Below are 20,084 nucleotides of genomic sequence, written 5' to 3'. Positions count from 1 at the left end.
TCATACTTCATCTCAAAATCCTTGAAAAAGAAGAGCAAAACAACAGCAAAAGAAGTAGAAGGCAAGAAATAATTAAAATCAGAGCTGAAATTAATGAAATCGAAACAAAAGAAACAATTGAAAAAATTGACAAAACTAAAAGTTGGTTCTTTGAAAAAATAAACAAAATCGACAGACCCTTAGCCATGCTAGCAAAGAGAAGAAGAGAGAGAACTCAAATTACTAGCATACGGGATGAAAAAGGCAATATCACAACAGACACCTCAGAAATACAGAAGATAATCAAAAACTATTTTGAATCCTTATACTCCAACAAATTAGAAGATAGTGAAGGCATAGATAAATTTCTTAAGTCATATGATCTGCCCAGATTGAGTCAGGAGGATATAGAAAACCTAAACAGACCAATATCAATTGAGGAAATAGAAGAAACCATAAAAAGACTACCAACTAAGAAAAGCCCAGGTCCGGATGGGTATACAGCAGAATTTTACAAAACCTTTAAAGAAGAACTAATACCAATACTTTTCAAGCTACTTCAGGAAATAGAAAAGGAGGGAGAACTTCCAAATTCATTCTATGAGGCCAACATCACCCTGATACCTAAACCAGACAAAGACACTTCAAAGAAAGAAAACTACAGACCAATATCTCTAATGAACCTAGATGCAAAAATCCTCAATAAAATTCTGGCGAATCGGATACAAAAACATATCAAAAAAATTGTACACCATGATCAAGTAGGATTCATCCCTGGGATGCAAGGCTGGTTCAATATACGGAAATCAATAAATGTTATTCACCACATCAATAGACTTAAAAATAAGAACCATATGATCATCTCGATAGATGCGGAAAAAGCATTCGACAAAGTACAGCATCCCTTTATGTTCAAAACTCTAGAAAAACTAGGGATAACAGGAACATACCTCAATATTGTAAAAGCAATCTATGCTAAGCCTCAGGCTAGCATCATTCTGAATGGAGAAAAACTGAAGGCATTCCCTCTAAAATCTGGAACAAGACAGGGATGCCCTCTCTCTCCACTTCTGTTCAACATATTTCTCGAAACATTGGCCAGAGCAATTAGACAGACGAAAGAAATTAAAGGCATAAAAATAGGAAAAGAAGAACTTAAATTATCACTATTTGCAGATGATATGATTCTATACCTAGCAGACCCAAAAGGCTCTACAAAGAAACTATTAGAGCTAATAAATGAATTCAGCAAAGTGGCAGGATATAAAATCAACACACATAAATCAAAGGCATTCCTGTATATCAGCGACAAATCCTCTGAATTGGAAATGAGGACAACCACTCCATTCAAAATATCTTCAAAAAAAATAAAATACCTGGGAATCAACCTAACAAAAGAGGTGAAAGACTTATACAATGAAAACTACAGAACCCTAAAGAGAGAAATAGAAGAAGATCTTAGAAGATGGAAAAATATACCCTGTTCATGGATAGGCAGAACTAACATCATCAAAATGGCGATATTACCAAAAGTTCTCTATAGGTTTAATGCAATGCCAATCAAAATCCCAACGGCATTTCTTGTAGAAATAGAGAAAGCAATCATGAAATTCATATGGAAAAATAAAAGACCCAGAATAGCAAAAACAATGCTAAGCAGGAAGTGTGAATCAGGCGGTATAGCGATACCAGACTTCAAACTATACTACAGAGCAATAGTAACAAAAACAGCATGGTACTGGTACCAAAACAGGCGGGTGGACCAATGGTACAGAATAGAGGACACAGAAACCAATCCACAAAACTACAACTATCTTATATTTGATAAAGGGTCTAAAAGCATGCAATGGAGGAAGGATAGCATCTTCAACAAATGGTGCTGGGAAAACTGGAAATCCATATGCAACAAAATGAAACTGAATCCCTTTCTCTCGCCATGCACAAAAGTGAATTCAAAATGGATCAAGGAGCTTGATATCAAATCAGAGACGCGCCGTCTGATAGAAGAAAAAGTTGGCTACGATCTACAGTCGGTGGGGTCGGGCTCCAAATTCCTCAATAGGACACCCATAGCACAAAAGTTAATAACTAGAATCAACAAATGGGACTTACTCAAACTAAAAAGTTTTTTCTCAGCAAAAGAAACAATAAGAGAGGTAAATAGGGAGCCTACACCCTGGGAACAAATCTTTACTCCTCACACTTCAGATAGAGCCCTAATATCCAGAGTATACAAAGAACTCAAAAAATTAGACAATAAGAAAACAAACAACCCAATCAACAAATGGGCCAAGGACCTGAACAGACACTTCTCAGAGGAGGACATACAGTCAATCAACAAGTACATGAAAAAATGCTCAACATCTCTAGCTGTCAGAGAAATGCAAATCAAAACCACCCTAAGATACCATCTCACTCCAGTAAGATTGTCAGCCATTAGGAAGTCAAACAACAACAAGTGCTGGCGAGGATGTGGGGAAAAGGGTACACTTGTACATTGCTGGTGGGACTGCAGATTGGTGCAGCCAATTTGGAAAGCAGTATGGAGATTTCTTGGAAAGCTGGGAATGGAGCCACCATTTGACCCAGCTATTCCCCTTCTTGGTCTATTCCCTAAAGACCTAAAAAGAGCATGCTACAGGGACACTGCTACATCGATGTTCATAGCAGCACAGTTCACAATAGCAAGACTGTGGAACCAACCTAGATGCCCTTCAATAGACGAATGGATAAAAAAAATGTGGCAATTATACACAATGGAGTATTACTCTGCATTAAAAAATGACAAAATCATAGAATTTACAGGGAAATGGATGGCATTAGAGCAGATTATGCTAAGTGAAGCTAGCCAATCCCTAAAAAACAAATGCCAAATGTCTTCTTTGATATAAGGAGAGTAACTAAGAACAGTGTAGGGACGAAGAACAGGAGAAGAAGATTAACATTTAACAGGGATGAAAGGTGGGAGGGAAAGGGAGAGAGAAGGGAAATTGCATGGTAATGGAAGGAGACCCTCAGGGTTATACAGTGGAGGAGGTAGAGAGAGAGGAGGGGAGGGGAGGGGAGAGGTAGGGAGGGGGGAGGGTGGAGGATGGGAAAGGCAGTGGAGCACAACAGACACTAGTATGGCAATTTGTAAATCAATGGATGTGTAACTGATGTGATTCTGCAATCTGTGTATGGGGTGAAGGTGGGAGTTCATAACCCACTTGAATCAAAGTGTGGAATATGATATGTCAAGAAATTTGTAATGTTTTGAACAACCCACAATAAAAAATTAAAAAAAAAAAAAAAAAAAAAAAAAAAAAAAAAGAAACTATTAGAGCTAATAAATGAATTCAACAAAGTGGCAGGATATAAAATCAACACGCATAAATCAAAGGCATTCCTGTATATCAGCGACAAATCCTCTGAAATGGAAATGAGGACAACCACTCCATTCACAATATCTTCAAAAAAAATAAAATACTTGGGAATCAACCTAACAAAAGAGGTGAAAGACTTATACAATGAAAACTACAGAACCCTAAAGAGAGAAATAGAAGAAGATCTTAGAAGATGGAAAAATATACCCTGTTCATGGATAGGCAGAACTAACATCATCAAAATGGCGATATTACCAAAAGTTCTCTATAGGTTTAATGCAATGCCAATCAAAATCCCAACGGCATTTCTTGTAGAAATAGAGAAAGCAATCATGAAATTCATATGGAAAAATAAAAGACCCAGAATAGCAAAAACAATGCTAAGCAGGAAGTGTGAATCAGGCGGTATAGCGATACCAGACTTCAAACTATACTACAGAGCAATAGTAACAAAAACAGCATGGTACTGGTACCAAAACAGACGGGTGGACCAATGGTACAGAATAGAGGACACAGAAACCAATCCACAAAACTACAACTTTCTTATATTTGATAAAGGGGCTAAAAACATGCAATGGAGGAAAGATAGCATCTTCAACAAATGGTGCTGGGAAAACTGGAAATCCATATGCAACAAAATGAAGCTGAATCCCTTTCTCTCGCCATGCACAAAAGTGAATTCAAAATGGATCAAGGAGCTTGATATCAAATCAGAGACGCGCCGTCTGATAGAAGAAAAAGTTGGCTACGATCTACAGTCGGTGGGGTCGGGCTCCAAAGTCCTCAATAGGACACCCATAGCAGAAAAGTTAATAACTAGAATCAACAAATGGGACTTAATCAAACTAAAAAGTTTTTTCTCAGCAAAAGAAACAATAAGAGAGGTAAATAGGGAGTCTACACCCTGGGAACAAATCTGTACTCCTCACACTTCAGATAGAGCCCTAATATCCAGAGTATACAAAGAACTCAAAAAATTAGACAATAAGAGAACAAACAACCCAATCAACAAATGGGCCAAGGACCTGAACAGACACTTCTCAGAGGAGGACATACAGTCAATCAACAAGTACATGAAAAAATGCTCAACATCTCTAGCTGTCAGAGAAATGCAAATCAAAACCACCCTAAGATACCATCTCACTCTAGTAAGATTGGCAGCCATTAAGAAGTCAAACAACAACAAGTGCTGGCAAGGATGTGGGGAAAAGGGTACACTTGTACATTGCTGGTGGGACTGCAGATTGGTGCAGCCAATTTGGAAAGCAGTATGGAGATTTCTTGGAAAGTTGGGAATGGAGCCACCATTTGACCCAGCTATTCCCCTTCTTGGTCTATTCCCTAAAAACCTAAAAAGGGCATGCTACAGGGACACTGCTACATCGATGTTCATAGCAGCACAGTTCACAATAGCAAGACTGTGGAACCAACCTAGATGCCCTTCAATAGACATATGGATAAAAAAAATGTGGCATTTATACACAATGGAGTATTACTCTGCATTAAAAAATGACAAAATCATAGAATTTACAGGGAAATGGATGGCATTAGAGCAGATTATGCTAAGTGAAGCTAGCCAATCCCTAAAAAACAAATGCCAAATGTCTTCTTTGATATAAGGAGAGTAACTAAGAACAGAGTAGGGATGAAGAGCATGAGAAGAAGATTAACATTTAACCGGGATGAGAGGTGGGAGGGAAAGGGAGAGAGAAGGGAAATTGCATGGTAATGGAAGGAGACCCTCAAGGTTATACAGTGGAGGAGGTAGAGAGAGAGGAGGGGAGGGGAGGGGAGAGGTGGGGAGGGGGGAGGCTGGAGGACGGGAAAGGCAGCGGAGCACAACAGACACTAGTATGGCAATTTGTAAATCAATGGATGTGTAACTGATGTGATTCTGCAATCTGGGTATGGGGTGAAGGTGGGAGTTCATAACCCACTTGAATCAAAGTGTGGAATATGATATGTCAAGAAATTTGTAATGTTTTGAACAACCCACAATAAAAAATTAAAAAAAAAAAAAGAAACACATTATCAACATAGACACACTTAAGGTATATTATGAACAAAATAAAAATATTATGCCTTTACATGAAAAAACAGTGAAGAATTTGAACATAAACAGATGAATTAATTAAATGTTGGAAGATATGGATACGAATATTACTGGGAAAAACAACCATGGAATTTCCATACCTCTAAATGATGGTTTGTCAGTTTTTTATTAACCCTAAAAGTGTAAAAATATGGTTAGATTGAGATTTGACTATTTAAACTAAATAATTTAACTAAACATTTTCATTATATGAATTCTCATTTCTCCACAAATTGATAAATAGCATAAATATGGACCATTGAATATATAACATATGCATACCCTTCTGTCATGAATATAATCATCTATTTTGTATTTCTACAATGTCTAAGTGGGAATCAAGTGGTTAAACAAAGCACTGCTGTTAAAATGCCCTGCATTCTCTCTATTATTTCCAGATTTAATAATATTTGTGTTTCAAGTAACTTAAACTTTTAATAACTTAGTGTCATAAGCTGCTAGTTGGGGGTTGGAATTATGACTTCTGTTTACATCAAGCATATGAAATTAAGAGATAGTAAATGATCAACAGTACATTAGTCCCAAGCCTATCCTTTTTGTCCCCTTTAACAGAGGGAGTTCATGCAGTTTTTTTGGGCTCTGAAACTGCATGCTGGAGAAAGCAAAGCAGTATTTATTACAGTCCCATGAATTTGCCCAAGAGTGTATATTTCCTTGAAAAAGTCAGGCAAGAGGGTGAAGAGAAATTTAATAAACTTTATTTTTCTTTGCAGTCCATTTTGAATAAGGTGTTCTTATTTAAGTAATTTAGAAAGTGGTACAACAGGGTAATTCTAAATACAAGAGGGTTGCCTTGGAAAATATGAGTAGAGACAACTCAGTACTTTGTTATGTAATCCTTGTGAGAAGTGTTTTGGAATCTCTGGGGATAAAGAGCCTGACATAACCTTATTTTGTCATTTCTTTCTGGATCTCCTGTTCCAGACACCGCAGTGCGGTAAGATGATTGCACTAAGCAACTGCTGCTGGTTTCCTCCCAGTGTCCTCCTGGAACTGGATTAAAGTGCTGGGGGCTCTGAGCTGCTAACAAAACTCTCTCTATATACCTGATGTTGATCCCTATGTGCATCTTCACCAGGAAAGTGAGAGCAAGTAGCATGGGAGGCTGTTTGGGATAGCATTTCTGAAGGGTAATGACTCTGCTTTTCTTTAGCAGAATTTCTGAAACATTAGCTCTCCCAGAATTTCCAAATTGGAAAAAAAAAAAAAGAATAATAACAACATGTAATTGTAACATGGGAATACCACAAGAACAGCAGTTTGGCAGGAAAAGGGAATATTTCAAAATAAGGTCCCCAGCAAGAAAAGTTCTGGCCGATGTACAATTGTGGATCATGTTATCCAAACTGTTGGATTCTGGAAGATTTGGGGGTTTTCTTTCGTGGTTCCCATACCCTTAATAGAATGGTAGTACATGTACCTCATCCAAACAACTGTGTTTCTTCCCTTTCCATTCTTAACATAGGAAAATAAATATTCAAAGGCACCATTACAATATGCATTCCGACCTCCAGATGTGGTTTTAACACCCGAGTAGCTGTGTCAGGTATAAAGCTTGTGTTGGGCTGATGCCTATTCTCATATGTAATGCTATTAAATGAAGATCATCTTAGAAAGCCCACTATCCTAGCATCTTAGGAAGCCCAGGATCCTAACCCTTCTTAGTGAGAACAGCTTTAGCACCAATTAAATCTTTCAACTGGTTAAGAATGATGCTTAAAGTTAATACTTTTGGCCTATGTGTGTTGAGACTAAAATTGCATATTGTTATTAAAGATTCTTAGTCTTTGAAAAAATATTCTATTTGGGCTTAAAAGAAAAGATCATCCATGGATTGAAAAAAAAGAAAATCATAAAAAAATGTAAGTAAATTCTAGCAAACTTGAAAAGCTAGTACAATTCAGGTTAACTCTTCCTGGAGGTGAAAATAAGTACAATTAAGGGTGATTCCTCTAGTCTTCTATGTAAATCAGATTAAATGCTTTGGAATTTAAATTTATATCTCTTACAGCTCTTTTCGTTTTCAAATAAAAAGTTTAAATGACAAAGTTTAAATGAACTACTCATTGGCTTAACATAAATCTTTAAACTGCAGGAAGCTTCACCCTCAAAAAGTAGTTGAATCTCTGAGGAAAAAGAAAAGGCTGAATTCTATTTTTCATAAATGATGGATTATTGTACCACACTGTGTATTTTCCAGTAAAGTGTCCTTTTATTTGCACTGTGTGATTACAAGTTTCTAAAAGTATGTGTGGGGTCACTTGGGTGCTGTGGGAAAATGGAAGGAACACTGTTCTGTTAAAATCAGTAGTGAAATCAGAAGCAAACTATGTCCTGATTATCATAGGCATGTGTTTAAATTTTGCTTTCCTTAATTGGTTATGTTGTATTTACTTAAAATGAACAATTTGGCAAGTTTTTCTCCCTTGACAACAGAAAAGCATAAACTGTTTTATAAGTTTGGCTGTTAAAAATCAGATTTGTAAACCACAATATTCGAAGATTTCTCTGCAGTTTTCAGGGACCCAGTGATGGACCTTGCTTTTTAACCATGCATTTCTTACATTTATATTTTGTATTTATAGAACTTTAAAATTATTTAATTAAAAACTGTTCCTTATATATATAGCCATACATTGAATTTACCTTCTGCATAACTCTTCTTAGAACAAATGAGCAGAATGAATGATGGCAAAGTCCTGGCAATTTGACTTGTCATCTGAGGATGATTATTTATGACAGCAGGAAATGGAAGTTGATGCTCTAGTCTGTCTTCAGGAAAGTCATCATTACAGGAAACTTCGAAGAATTTGACTATGCTAAAAAGCTGTACAATCATATCCAAGACTGCTAAGTTTCTTAGGACATGTGAAAAGGAAACAAGTTAAAGCGTTTAAAAACATATTTCCATTTCTTTTGAAAAGCCAGTGCACCTTACAGACATTTCTCATGTGTGGAGCCAGATGGTGGTATTGAAAACAATACATATATATCTCTCTAATTAAGAATACTATCACAGAATACCTCGGGGGTTCCAAAAAGATATAACTCACCACATAATTATTTTCATAATCTAGCATTTAGGCTGTGTCTATGTGTGTGTGTGTTTTAATTTGCAGAGTACTTCCTCATCAGATCATTATTCTAGCTCCAAAATGACCCAGAATTTCTTGGCAGTCTGTCATGGGAAATGACAAGGTCTTGAGGTTAGACCAGAAATAGAAAATTCTGGTAACCTGTAAAAACTTAGACTGATTGTTCCATACAATTCCAAAGATGGACTTGTGACCAGAAATACCCTGAGACACCTTTTTTTTTTTTTGCAGGATGTTGTTTTCTACATCACTAGAACTCAGACCTGAGGGACTTTAACTACAGTTATCTGTTACAGCAGATTATAACACCACTGGTAGTCATTGTAGTGGCTAGACCTACAATGAAAGTTGATAGGGTATCATGTAGGAATAGTATATTAATATGCTCAGAGTAGTTCTTCCAATCATACAATTTTGAAATAGTTAATTCCAGAATAATCATGATCCTGTAAAAGCAATTTTTGCTTTCTTGGGTAGTTTTTTTGTTTGTTTATTTGTTTGACCTTTTTTTTTTTTTTTTGGAACCTAGGAGGCTTTACTACTGAGCCAAATCCTCTTTTATTTTTATTTTGAGACAGGGTCTCATTAAGTTGCTTAGGGTCTCACTAATTTGCTGAGTTGCTTGCTTGGGTTCTAAAGGCACTTTTTCTCTGAGGTCAATTCATCTCTAGGATTCCTTAGTTCCTTATATTTCTATTATATGATTTATTGTGATTACATAGACCAGGTGCATTTTTATCCATACCAGTTAAACCCAGTACTGATATGTACATAGTATGTCAACTTGTATTCATTTCTATCATCTAGCAACACTGCCTATTAATATAATGTGAGCCATATATGTAAAGTAAAATCTTCTGGGAGCCTATTTTAAAGAGTAAAAAAAAAAAAAAAAACATTTTAATTCTATACTTCTTGTAGCTGAAAATATCCAAAATATTACAATTTAAACATAAATCACAAGATGCATGCCAAAACTGGGCTTGGAGGTACACACCTATAATCCCAGTAACTCTGGAAGCTTAGGCAGGAGGATGGCAAGTTCAAGGCCAGCCTCAGCAATTCAGCAAGGACCTAAGCAACTTAGTAAGACCCTGTCTCAAAATAAAAAAAATAAATAAGTAAAAAGGACTGAGGATGTGTTCCTTCCATTTTCCCACAGCACCCAAGTGACCCCACATATACTTTAACAAACTTGTAATCACACAGTGCAAAAATTAACTAAGGGGGTGCAAAAATCACCTCCCAGTTCAGTCCAAGTACCAAAAAATAGAGATGCATTCCAAATGCTCAAGAGCCCCAAATGACTAGTAACTACCATAGTAGAGGGCATTGTCCGATGCAGTGCTTTTCCAGTGGTTTGAAGTTAAGGTCCTCTTAGAAAAATAACAATATTTTTAAAACCCACTGAAAGAAATACATAAGACTCATAGTCAAAGTGTACAGAACTGCTCATGGTAATAAAATAGAATCACTGTGATTCTATTTTATTACCATGAGTGCTGAGTGCTGAGTACTACATAACCCATTCTTCAGACACACTAGTTGGGTAGTTCTAATCTATAGCAGTGAGTCCTAACTTTTTTCTAGCTGTAGATCCATTCACCTTGCTCACTTGTAATAGGTAATAGGTAAGAGTTGCCTATTACCAATTCGTTTAATGAACAGATAGTTTATGATAGATTGGTGATAGATTGGGTATGTATTATGTGTATTATACATATGCTACTTATGGATTTCATTTTGCTTTTCACACTTCCTTTGCATTCTCCCAGTGTGCTGATGGATGGTTTAGCACCAATAAAAGAGAACTTAGTGGACTCTGTAACTTGTCCCATCAGTTTAAGGCAGCAATTCTCAATGGAACAATTTTGCATTCCTCCCAGGGCACATTTAGAAATGTCTACAGACATTTTTGATTGTTTCAGCTGAGGCGGGTGCAACTGGTATTTTGTTGGATCGATACCAGGGAGGCTGTTCAACATTCTACACAGTCTGCCTGAGATAGCATCCTGCAAAAAGAACTACTTGGCCTAAAATATCAATAGTCAAGAAATTCTAGTTAAGATAATACAAAGTATGTTGGTTCTTGCGTTGTCTTGATTCAGTATAGCATAGCACCTAGTCCCATGTCTTATCCAAAACTCTGAATCTAATTTACCATTAAAACTCCACCCTTCTCCCAGTCAACATGCAGGTATGACTTTTCCTCCTCCCCTTTCTAGCTTTATACTTCATCTTAACTGCCCATCTTGCTAACTCAAATTTACAACTGCTTTGTGATCCAAGCTGGAGGAAGGAGTTGCAAAATACCCACAATTGACCAATATTGGAAGACTTCTAACAGTCTGAGGCAGATTTTTGTAAAGGAGAACTGAATTTTTTAAAAACAATACCTAATAAAGTGTCCCAAAATGTGAATTTGTTGAACAAGTGGGTTAAGAAATTAGAAACCAAGTTAGGATCTATTTTACCTTAGAGATACAACAAATTATAATCAGTAACTAATAATAAGACACCTTGAATGTGTACAGAATCTATGCTTAATGAAAATATAGATCTTATGTGTTATATTCCTCATTTAATTCACAGCCTGTAGCATGGAACCTGATGATCATTATTAAGACATTCAGCAAGTATTTGTTCAGGAATGAATTTGACACACTTATGAATTTGAAAATAAGGCTGAGAATAGGGAACTGATGAAGACATAGAAATGTTTGAGGGAAATATGTGTCCAGTTTTCACCTAAATTTTATGGTAACGGAGCATCAATAATGAAAGTAACAAATATCAGCTTCCAAAATAAAGAAAATCAGTTTGTATTAACATAAAATAGAAGATTGACAAAATTATTTGGACAAACAGAGCCTTCAAAAATACCTGCATTACTCAGAGGTAGTATATAATCAGAATTAATTGCAATTAGCAATGCTAAATCATTCCCTCCCAATTTAGATAATGGGTTTTAATCTAACTGACCATAATTTTGTGTTTAAACAGATATAAAATTATTTAGATAAAAGTTATTATGCTATATATAAAGGAATGAAAGTGAAAATTAATTGTGTATAATTGGAGCTACCCATATTCTGATTGCACCCTGATGTTGAAGTCATACTAATACTTTCATGTGGTCGAATTTTACTTATATGCTCTATATACAGAGAAGGGCCTGAGCTATTAATTCAGGTAGTTGTTCTATAACTACTGTTTTCTATTCATATTTGCATAAAGTAATAATCATAAAGGAGAAATTTACTGAGAGCCTCTGACTTTGTTTTTAATCTCCAGTGTTCAGACTACATCATAGTGCTTCTGATACAAGCGACAAAAACAGAGTTAAAAGCCGATTAAAGAAGTTTATTACCCGAAGACCTTCCCTGAAAACTCTGCAAGAAAAAGGACTTATTAAAGGTACAGAAGTTTTATACTTGTATTGTTACTGTGATAAGTGAATGTGCCTCCATGTCCACAGCCAATCTGCTCTAAAGGAACATTAGGATAATTTATTCTTCTTAGGTTGCTTATTAAATTTTCTGTTCTATAACAGAGGAAAAAATAGCTGTCTAGAAAAGGAACCCTGAGAAAACAAAGATGGCCTCATGGGATCATTGAAAACAATTCCTAGTTTTGAACTCAGCAGATAGGAATTCTGTACCAGAAGCAGAATAGAAGTATCCTAGTGGGTGGCCTGGTCAAATGACTGCAAAGTCCCATGTGCCAGTACATCCCAGTGTAGTCCTGGTGTCCCTAGCATACCTAATAATAGTAGCCTCAGAAGTGTCCTGATTTGAACAATATTATTTAATCACCCAAATCAGAGTCTAAAATAAGTTCTAGGAAGAAAGTCTGAGGCAAACTATTGTCATAAAAATATGACTACAGTCTACTAAAGGGCCAAGAGCTCAATGTAAACTGAAATAATGAGATAATTTTGTAAATATATCCAAGGTAGAGAAAAATATCTGTACCAAATCATCCTTTTCACTATAAAAACATAAAAATAAAAATCATGGTCCCTGGCATTAGAAGTAGTTAGAATTTAGACCTTGACAATTATTCTATTGTGCATACTGACTTTAAACAATTTATGAACTTTCTGAGCCTCAGCTTTCCCATCTGTTAAATGGAAATACTGAGAACACATTTGGCTCACTACACATCGACTTCATACAATAATATACTAGTGTAATGTACTAGTATCTTCAGTTCTACCTTAGACTTTATCCTGTAGATTTTTATTTTCCTTAGGAAGGATTCAGTTGTAGATTACCTGCCATCTTGAAATAAAACTAGATTAGCAGCACAAACAATCCCAATTTTACATAAATTCTAATTTTTTCATGACTATGGCAAAATAAAAGGGCTTTTAATTCAGTGATAGGGTCTAGCTCCAATCAAAATGCTAAAGAATTAATAACCCTTGACAGTTCCCTAGAATTGGTCTCAGAAAGCAGCAGAGGAACTAGATGCTTAATGCAGTCTTCATACTGATGCAATGGAACCGCTGAACACACTCTAATGCATTCATTTCCTATCTCAGAGTTCCATTAAATTTTCACCATAGCTGACCAATGAGTCAGTATTCATTAGTAGGGCTATGGAAAATCTATGTGAAATTCTGATTTGATAAGCTTCCATTGTTGTCTTCTGTGGAATTTTTTTTCCAAATACAGATCAAGTTATGCAAATGTAGTCACTTCTTGGACTTGTTTCAAATTTAACTATGAACTTTTCTCAAGGCTTTCACTGAGATTTTTTTTTTCAATTGAGTAAAAGGCACTGACCCAATTTTTAAAAGGATCTGGCCAGTCAAATTTAGTAATTTAGTCCTATTTATTATTGCTATTATTGTTTAAAGCAGAGATTTAGAAAAAAATCAGTAAAGAAAAATCACATGAAATAAATTGATGATTAATGTTTAAATGGTTAAATTCCCCCAAGCAAAACGACTCACAAAGTTATTTACATTACTGTAGGGTCAGCTGCTATACTAATTTTCATTTTCACCAAGAGTGTATAAGAGTTCCTTTTCCTTTAAAATTGATCTGCAGTGCATTTGGCTAAAGAATCTGAGTCATATTTTTTTTAAACTGCCTTATCTTTCAGATCTGGATAAAAGGCCCCCATTGCCAAAGATAGGAAACTATGCTTCCCAGTTTGGGCCCTGCAGTTATGCTTCCTGCAGGTCCATAACTGTATTCCTCTTTTTCTTTTATTAACAAGCAATAAGTGTATAGATTAGTGGGTTTCACTGTGACATTTCCATATATGTATATATCACACACTGATATTGTCCATCCTCTGTCCCCACTCCCCTGATCCCTTCCTAGTCCTTGTTATACTTTCAGGTCTATTTTGTCGGGGGTTCCATAACTGAGAGAAAATATATAATACATGTCTTTCTATGTCTGACTTACTTTGCATAGCAAGATGACCTATAGTTTCATATATTTTCCTGCAAATGACAGGATTTCATTCTTCTAATGGCCGAATAATACTCCATTGTGTATGTATATATATATACAATTTTCCTTATCCGTATATCTATTGACTCATTTATCTGTAGGCTGATTCCATCTTGACTATTGAGAATAGTGCTGCAATAAATGTGGGTATGGTGGTGCTTCTTTTGTATTCTAACTTCATTTTCTTTGAATAAATACACAGGAATGGCATAGCTACATGATATGGAAGTTCTATTTTTAGTTTTTTCAGGACCTCCATACTGTTTACCATAATGGCTATGCTATTTTACACACCCAAGGAGAGTGTTTGAGGGTTCCTTTCCACTACATCCTTGCAACACGTGTTGCTATTGTTATTTTGATAATGGGCATTCTAACTGAAGTGAGATGGAATCCCAATGTAGTTTTCAGCTGCATTTCCCTAATGGCTAAAGATGGTGAACATTTTTTCATGTATTTCTTGGCAATTTGCACTTCTCCTGAGAAGTGTCTATTTAAGATCAAAGTGAGCCAAGTATTGCCAGTGTCTCATGCCTGTGATCCCAGCATCTCAGGAGGCTGAGGCAGAATTGTAAGTTCAAGACCAGCCTCAGCAATTTAGCAAGGCCCTACACAACTTAGCCAGACCCTGTCTTAAAATAAATATTAAAAAGGGCTAGGGACTTGGTAAAGTGCCCCTGGGTTTAATCCCCACTACCAGGAAAAAAAAAAAATCTAAGTGTGTGCTCTTTTATATAGTAGTACCAAGAATTTGAGAGAATTGAGCTTTGAATTCAGCCAGGCTTCACTGATTACCCATGTGGGGGGCAGGAATGGCTGTACTTAATAAAACCCATCAGACTCATGTCCACAAAGAACATTATATTAAAAAAAATGCCCTGATATCACACAATTTAAATTAAGTCACAAACCCTTTCTTCAAAACCTAGTTTTTGGACTTATGGAGACTTGGCCAATTTGGGATTGCAGTTGCCAGAATCTAGATCAGAAAACTGTCCCTCAATAGTGTCATGTTTTCTAAATTCTTTAGTAAGACTAATGGCAAGTATACATTGTAATGCCAAAAAAAGGATGGTGGAGGTGGTGGTGGAGATCCAGCAGATATCTCTGATTGGTAAATGGAAAGAAATCATTGTGTGTGTGTGTGTGTGTGTGTGTGTGTGTGTGTGTATTGGGGGCAGTAAAGCCATGTTTCCTCTACAAGGAAAGAGAGTGTGAAACCATTCCATGTTTCTTCATGCCTTACATACTGAAGTTTCTACACATTACAATCATAAATACTGTCCTACATAGGGAAAGGAAGATGTTACTAAGTCTAGCTTTGTTTGCAATAAATATCCCAAATATTATTCATTTGCCAGAAGTCTAGAGTGAAAAAAAAATATTAGTTATGTTATAATTCAGATGTGGGGTGTCCCCCAAAAGCTCACATGTAGGTTCACAGGAAAAATTATTGGGTTTTAAGAATCTTCACTCAATCAGTGAATTTATCCCTTGATAGGAATTAGTTGAGTGGTAACTGAAGTGCTGGGGTGTGGCTGGAGGAGGTGGGAATCAGGATATGGCTTTGGATATATATTTGTATCTGGCCAGTGGTGTCTCTCTCTCTCTGCTTCCTGATCACCATGATGTGAGCTGCTTCCCTCTGCCACACTCCCCTGCCATGATGTTCAACCTTGACCAGAGAAATGGAGCCAGGCTTCTATGGATTAAGACATCTGAAACCATGAACCCTCAAACATTTCTACAATTGTGCTAGTCAGGTCCTTTAGTCACAGCAGAAAGAAAAAAAAACTGACTAAAACAGAGAATCTCTGCCTCCTGAAGTTGTGTAGACTTAGGTTTTTGTTCTCTTATTTCTCTGCTTTCCTATCCATTTTGGATCACTTAATGATCCAAAATGGCTGCTTGAGTTTCACCCACCATGACCATGTTATGGTTTCGATATGAGGTATCCCCCAAAAGTTCATGTGTAAGAAAATGCAAGAAGGTTCAGATGTGAAAAAGAATAGATTATGATAGTTGTAACCTCACTGATATGAATTAACTGGTTGATAACTATAGACAGGGATGGTGTGGCTGGAGGAGATAGGTCACTGGGGAGTGGGACCTTAATAGATCAGGTGGGTGTGGCAATCATCCTGCCACTGCAGTGACAGTCTCTGGAAAGCTCCCTGAGTGCATTTATGTTTGCCAAGGGGATGACAACATTTGCATATGTATCATTTTACTACATTGACCATCTCACTGGAAACACAACTTGAATCAGTTTAATTTGGAGATTATAGGCACAAGGGTACACTTTAGGATAGTAGGTGTGCTTGTACGCATCTTCTACATAAGTCAGTTTGGCTAACACTAGCAAATTATTACTTCAGTTCCCAAAGCAAGTATTCATTCAAATAATAGCACTGACTTCAAAAAATGGACATACTCAAAAATATAGTTTTTAGAAAAGATAACAATTTTTTTTTATCTATGAATACCATTTCCAAATATCAAAAGAAATAAGATTGTATATTTGGAAAGTGGTTTTATTCATCTTAATATGAACAAAACCCATGACATTAGTGGAAACTGAAATTAATGTCATACTAGTTCAATTTTTAATCAGTATATTGTAAAGTAGACAATCTACTTAAAGATTCAGAAATATATGGTAAAAAGCAATGTTTTCCAGCCTAGTCCCAGTTTTGCTCTGAGGAGCCACCACTTCGGTTTCTACTTTTAGCTCTCCTAGCGGTTGGCTCCATATCTATACTATCTAGGGTGCAGGGTGGTTTGTGTCTGTCAGCGTCTTTCTTTTCTTAAATGCTATAATATCATAATTTATCAGTCTTAGACATTAATTCATATTTCTGATGTAATAGGAATGAACTGGACTCAATTCTACCACACCTCCTCTCTACTCCTCCTCAAATACACATGGTCAGAACAGCTGGTCTTACTGTCTCCCCTCTGTCTTTTCTATCATACTTCTCTATCATAAAAATTTATACTACTTCATTTAACTCTATAATCATAATTCTTTAGTAGGTGCATTCAAAAAGTTAATTTTTTAAAAAATTTGATAATGGCATATTCATGTAAAGTTGTTTACTTGAAGTGCTGTTAGACTTCCTTCTCTGTTCTTACAATATCATAACCCCTGTGACTCTCAAAAGTAATTCCCTGATCATGGTGAAAAAGATGCTCCTATATTTCACATGTGAGAGTCATATTAATAATGTTATTCTAATTTAAACCCACATCTAAGATTTTTTCCGTATTTTGGATCAAATTGTGAACAAAAACAATAATCAACTTTACTTGGAACATACAAATATGAGAGAATCTTTGTCCAAGAAATATGGGATTAATATATCTGTAAGTCCAAAGTTGTAATTTATGGGTGTATAACAAGGAATGATATTCCTACTTTCAACTGCAATGCTCCACCATTCACTTAAAATCATATCATCTTTTAGCTTGGTTCATTTTTTGATTATAACATTCTTGTACAAATTTCCTCCCCAACAGAGTTTTATTTTATTTTTTCATGTTTTCTAGGTCTTTATGTCATCAAATGCTTTCATCTTCCCAGACTAGTCTTCCATGTTCTGCTCTTTTTTTCCCTTGAAGATCTTCTTATGTTTTTCAATCCTTATTCCAATCTGGATTGGTTACTTTCCAGGGTTGTTACCCTGTGATTTCCTTTCACTGCTTTTCAGCTGTATTTGCTGTCTTCTGAATCCATGGCTTTTACTTCTCATTTAAATACCTTCTACTCTGTGACAGGCTCCTTTAATGTGTTTAGAAAACCTGAGACCTCATAGGTCAGAAAATATCTTCAGTATGCCCACATACTTGATCAATAATTTAGTTGGTTGTTAAATTCCTTTGCATTTAGAAGATAGACTTGCATGTTTCAGTCATAACTGTTCCATTTTTATACACTAATGGTTACTCTGAATTTTTTTTCTCTCAAAATCATTGGCTATTTTGGATTTATTTTGAGATTTTGTCATCAAGATGATGTATGTAGTTAACAAAATTTTTAAATCTATTCTTAGCACTTAATTTCAAGAATTATGACTCTTAAAAAAAGAATTATGACTCTCTGATGGTATAGGTGACACACACCTATGATCCCTCTTACTCAGGAGGATGAGGCAGGAAGATCACAGATTCAAGGCCAGCTTCTGCAACTTAGTGAGGTCCTGTTTCAAAATAAAATATAAAATGATCTGAGGATGAAGGACAGTGGTAGAGCTCTCCTGTGTTCAATTTTCAGTATTGGAAAAAAAAAAGTAGTATTTTTTTTCAACTATGTAATTTTTCTCCATTTTTGTTTGTTTGTTTATGTTGATATGTTTCTCTGCTGTGCTTTCTCTTTTGAGGTATTTATTAGGTAAATATTAAATTATCAGAATGGATTATTTCATTCAATCTTATTATTCTCATATTCCGAAAGAATTGTTTTATCTCCCAATCTTTACATTAATTTTCTTATTTTATCAATAATATTTTCAATTATTTTTATTAAAGAATGATGCTCCACATAGATTAGGTGGAGCTCTAAATGCATAAGTAGAGCTTTATCAATGAGATGGTTTTGCTTAGGGTGATCTGTCAGTGGCTCCAACACCTTCCTCAAATGTCATGTATTTCCAAGCGATGCAGAATACCCTTTAGACTCTTGATACATGGAATGAATAACTCTGATGACAGAAAGTTTTAAACTTTATTTTATGGTTAAGAAAATTGAGGGGCTGGAGTTGTGGCTCAGCAGTAGAATGCTCACCTAGAATGTGCGAGGCACTGAGTTCATTCAATCCTCAGCACCACATTAAAAATAAATAATAAAATAAAGGTATTTTTTTAAAAAAGAAAGAAAAAGAAAATTGAGGAGAAAAAAAATAGTGTATTTGGAAGTAATTTGAGAATTCAACCAAGGCAGGTTTGACACTGGATTTTTTCAATTATCAGCAACCTAACTTAATATATGGCTATTTGATTTCCCCCCTATGACATGTACTTAATTGAGTTTAGTTTAAATGATATATAAAAAGAACCTCTCTTAGTGCCCAGCTTATTTTTGCCATTCAACCACTGCTCAGCTTATTGTTGCCATTCAACCACTGGTTTCTCCCTTTCTTCATTTCTTGATTCTCCTTTCCTTTTGTCTTTTTTTTTTTATTTCATCTTCCCTTTCTTCTTTCCAAAATTTATTTCTTTCCTTTCTTTTATTCTTTTTTCCTTAGTGTTATGGAGGAAATTATAATCAAGATGACACTAGGAAACCATTATCCCAAGTATTAGTTTAAAATTTGAGAAATCAATCCACGCATGTGTCTAGGAAAGGCAGAAATAACTCACACACTTCAAGGAAAGTGCATTAACAAGTCGAGATTGGATTATATTTATCTTTTTGGTAATTTGTATTATGGTACTCTTAGTACATCAATGGACATGAGCTCATTACTCTCACTTACATAGTGTCACAGAGTTGCTGGAATATTTAAGTAATTACCCAACAGACACACAAATTATTTAAGGTTTCTGTCAAAAAAAGAAAATAATGTTTTTGAAAAACTATAGTACTTTTGTAAAATGTGTCAATTATATTGAGAAGCAAAGAAAAAAATTTCACTCACATTGCAGATACAAGTTATCAGGCCTAAACTTTCTGCAAAAAGTCATGTTTATGAATAGCAAAATTATTAAGAGGAAAGTATTTTTAAATAATTCATTAAAGCTAACGTATGACAGTATAACCTTATTGTCACACTGTTAATTTAAGCAAAATATATATGCACAACAGTGCAATGTAGCTTTGAGTAGAGACATGCTCCAACTTTGTCAGTGGATCAGTGTTAGTCTGAGAATAACTTTATTTGAATTTATATACTAGGCCATGGGTCTATCATTGCTAGGGCCTGAAATACTTCCACAATATGCACTAATGTGCTTAAAAATATCTTGTAAATCTTCTTTCTTTAAACTTCTTTATGGTTTATAAGTGAACTGTGATCCTTACGTGTGAGCTATGTCATGATTTAATATTAGCCAAAATTAATAG

General features: G+C 35.5%; 1 protein-coding gene across 1 annotated transcript in view; it reads left to right on the top strand.

Moving 5' to 3' along the window:
• The window catches only part of Arhgap15 (Rho GTPase activating protein 15), a 630,363-nt gene that overhangs the window by 358,908 nt on the left and 251,371 nt on the right, over nucleotides 1-20,084 (top strand). The window contains exon 9 of the mRNA XM_071619213.1: nucleotides 11,847-11,969. Coding sequence (XP_071475314.1) covers nucleotides 11,847-11,969 — 123 coding nt within the window. The remainder of the gene's footprint in view (nucleotides 1-11,846; nucleotides 11,970-20,084) is intronic.

The sequence above is a fragment of the Marmota flaviventris genome, chromosome 11 (assembly GCF_047511675.1).
Source record: "Marmota flaviventris isolate mMarFla1 chromosome 11, mMarFla1.hap1, whole genome shotgun sequence".
NCBI lineage: Eukaryota > Metazoa > Chordata > Mammalia > Rodentia > Sciuridae > Marmota > Marmota flaviventris.
This window is presented reverse-complemented; position numbering and strand designations above follow the sequence as displayed.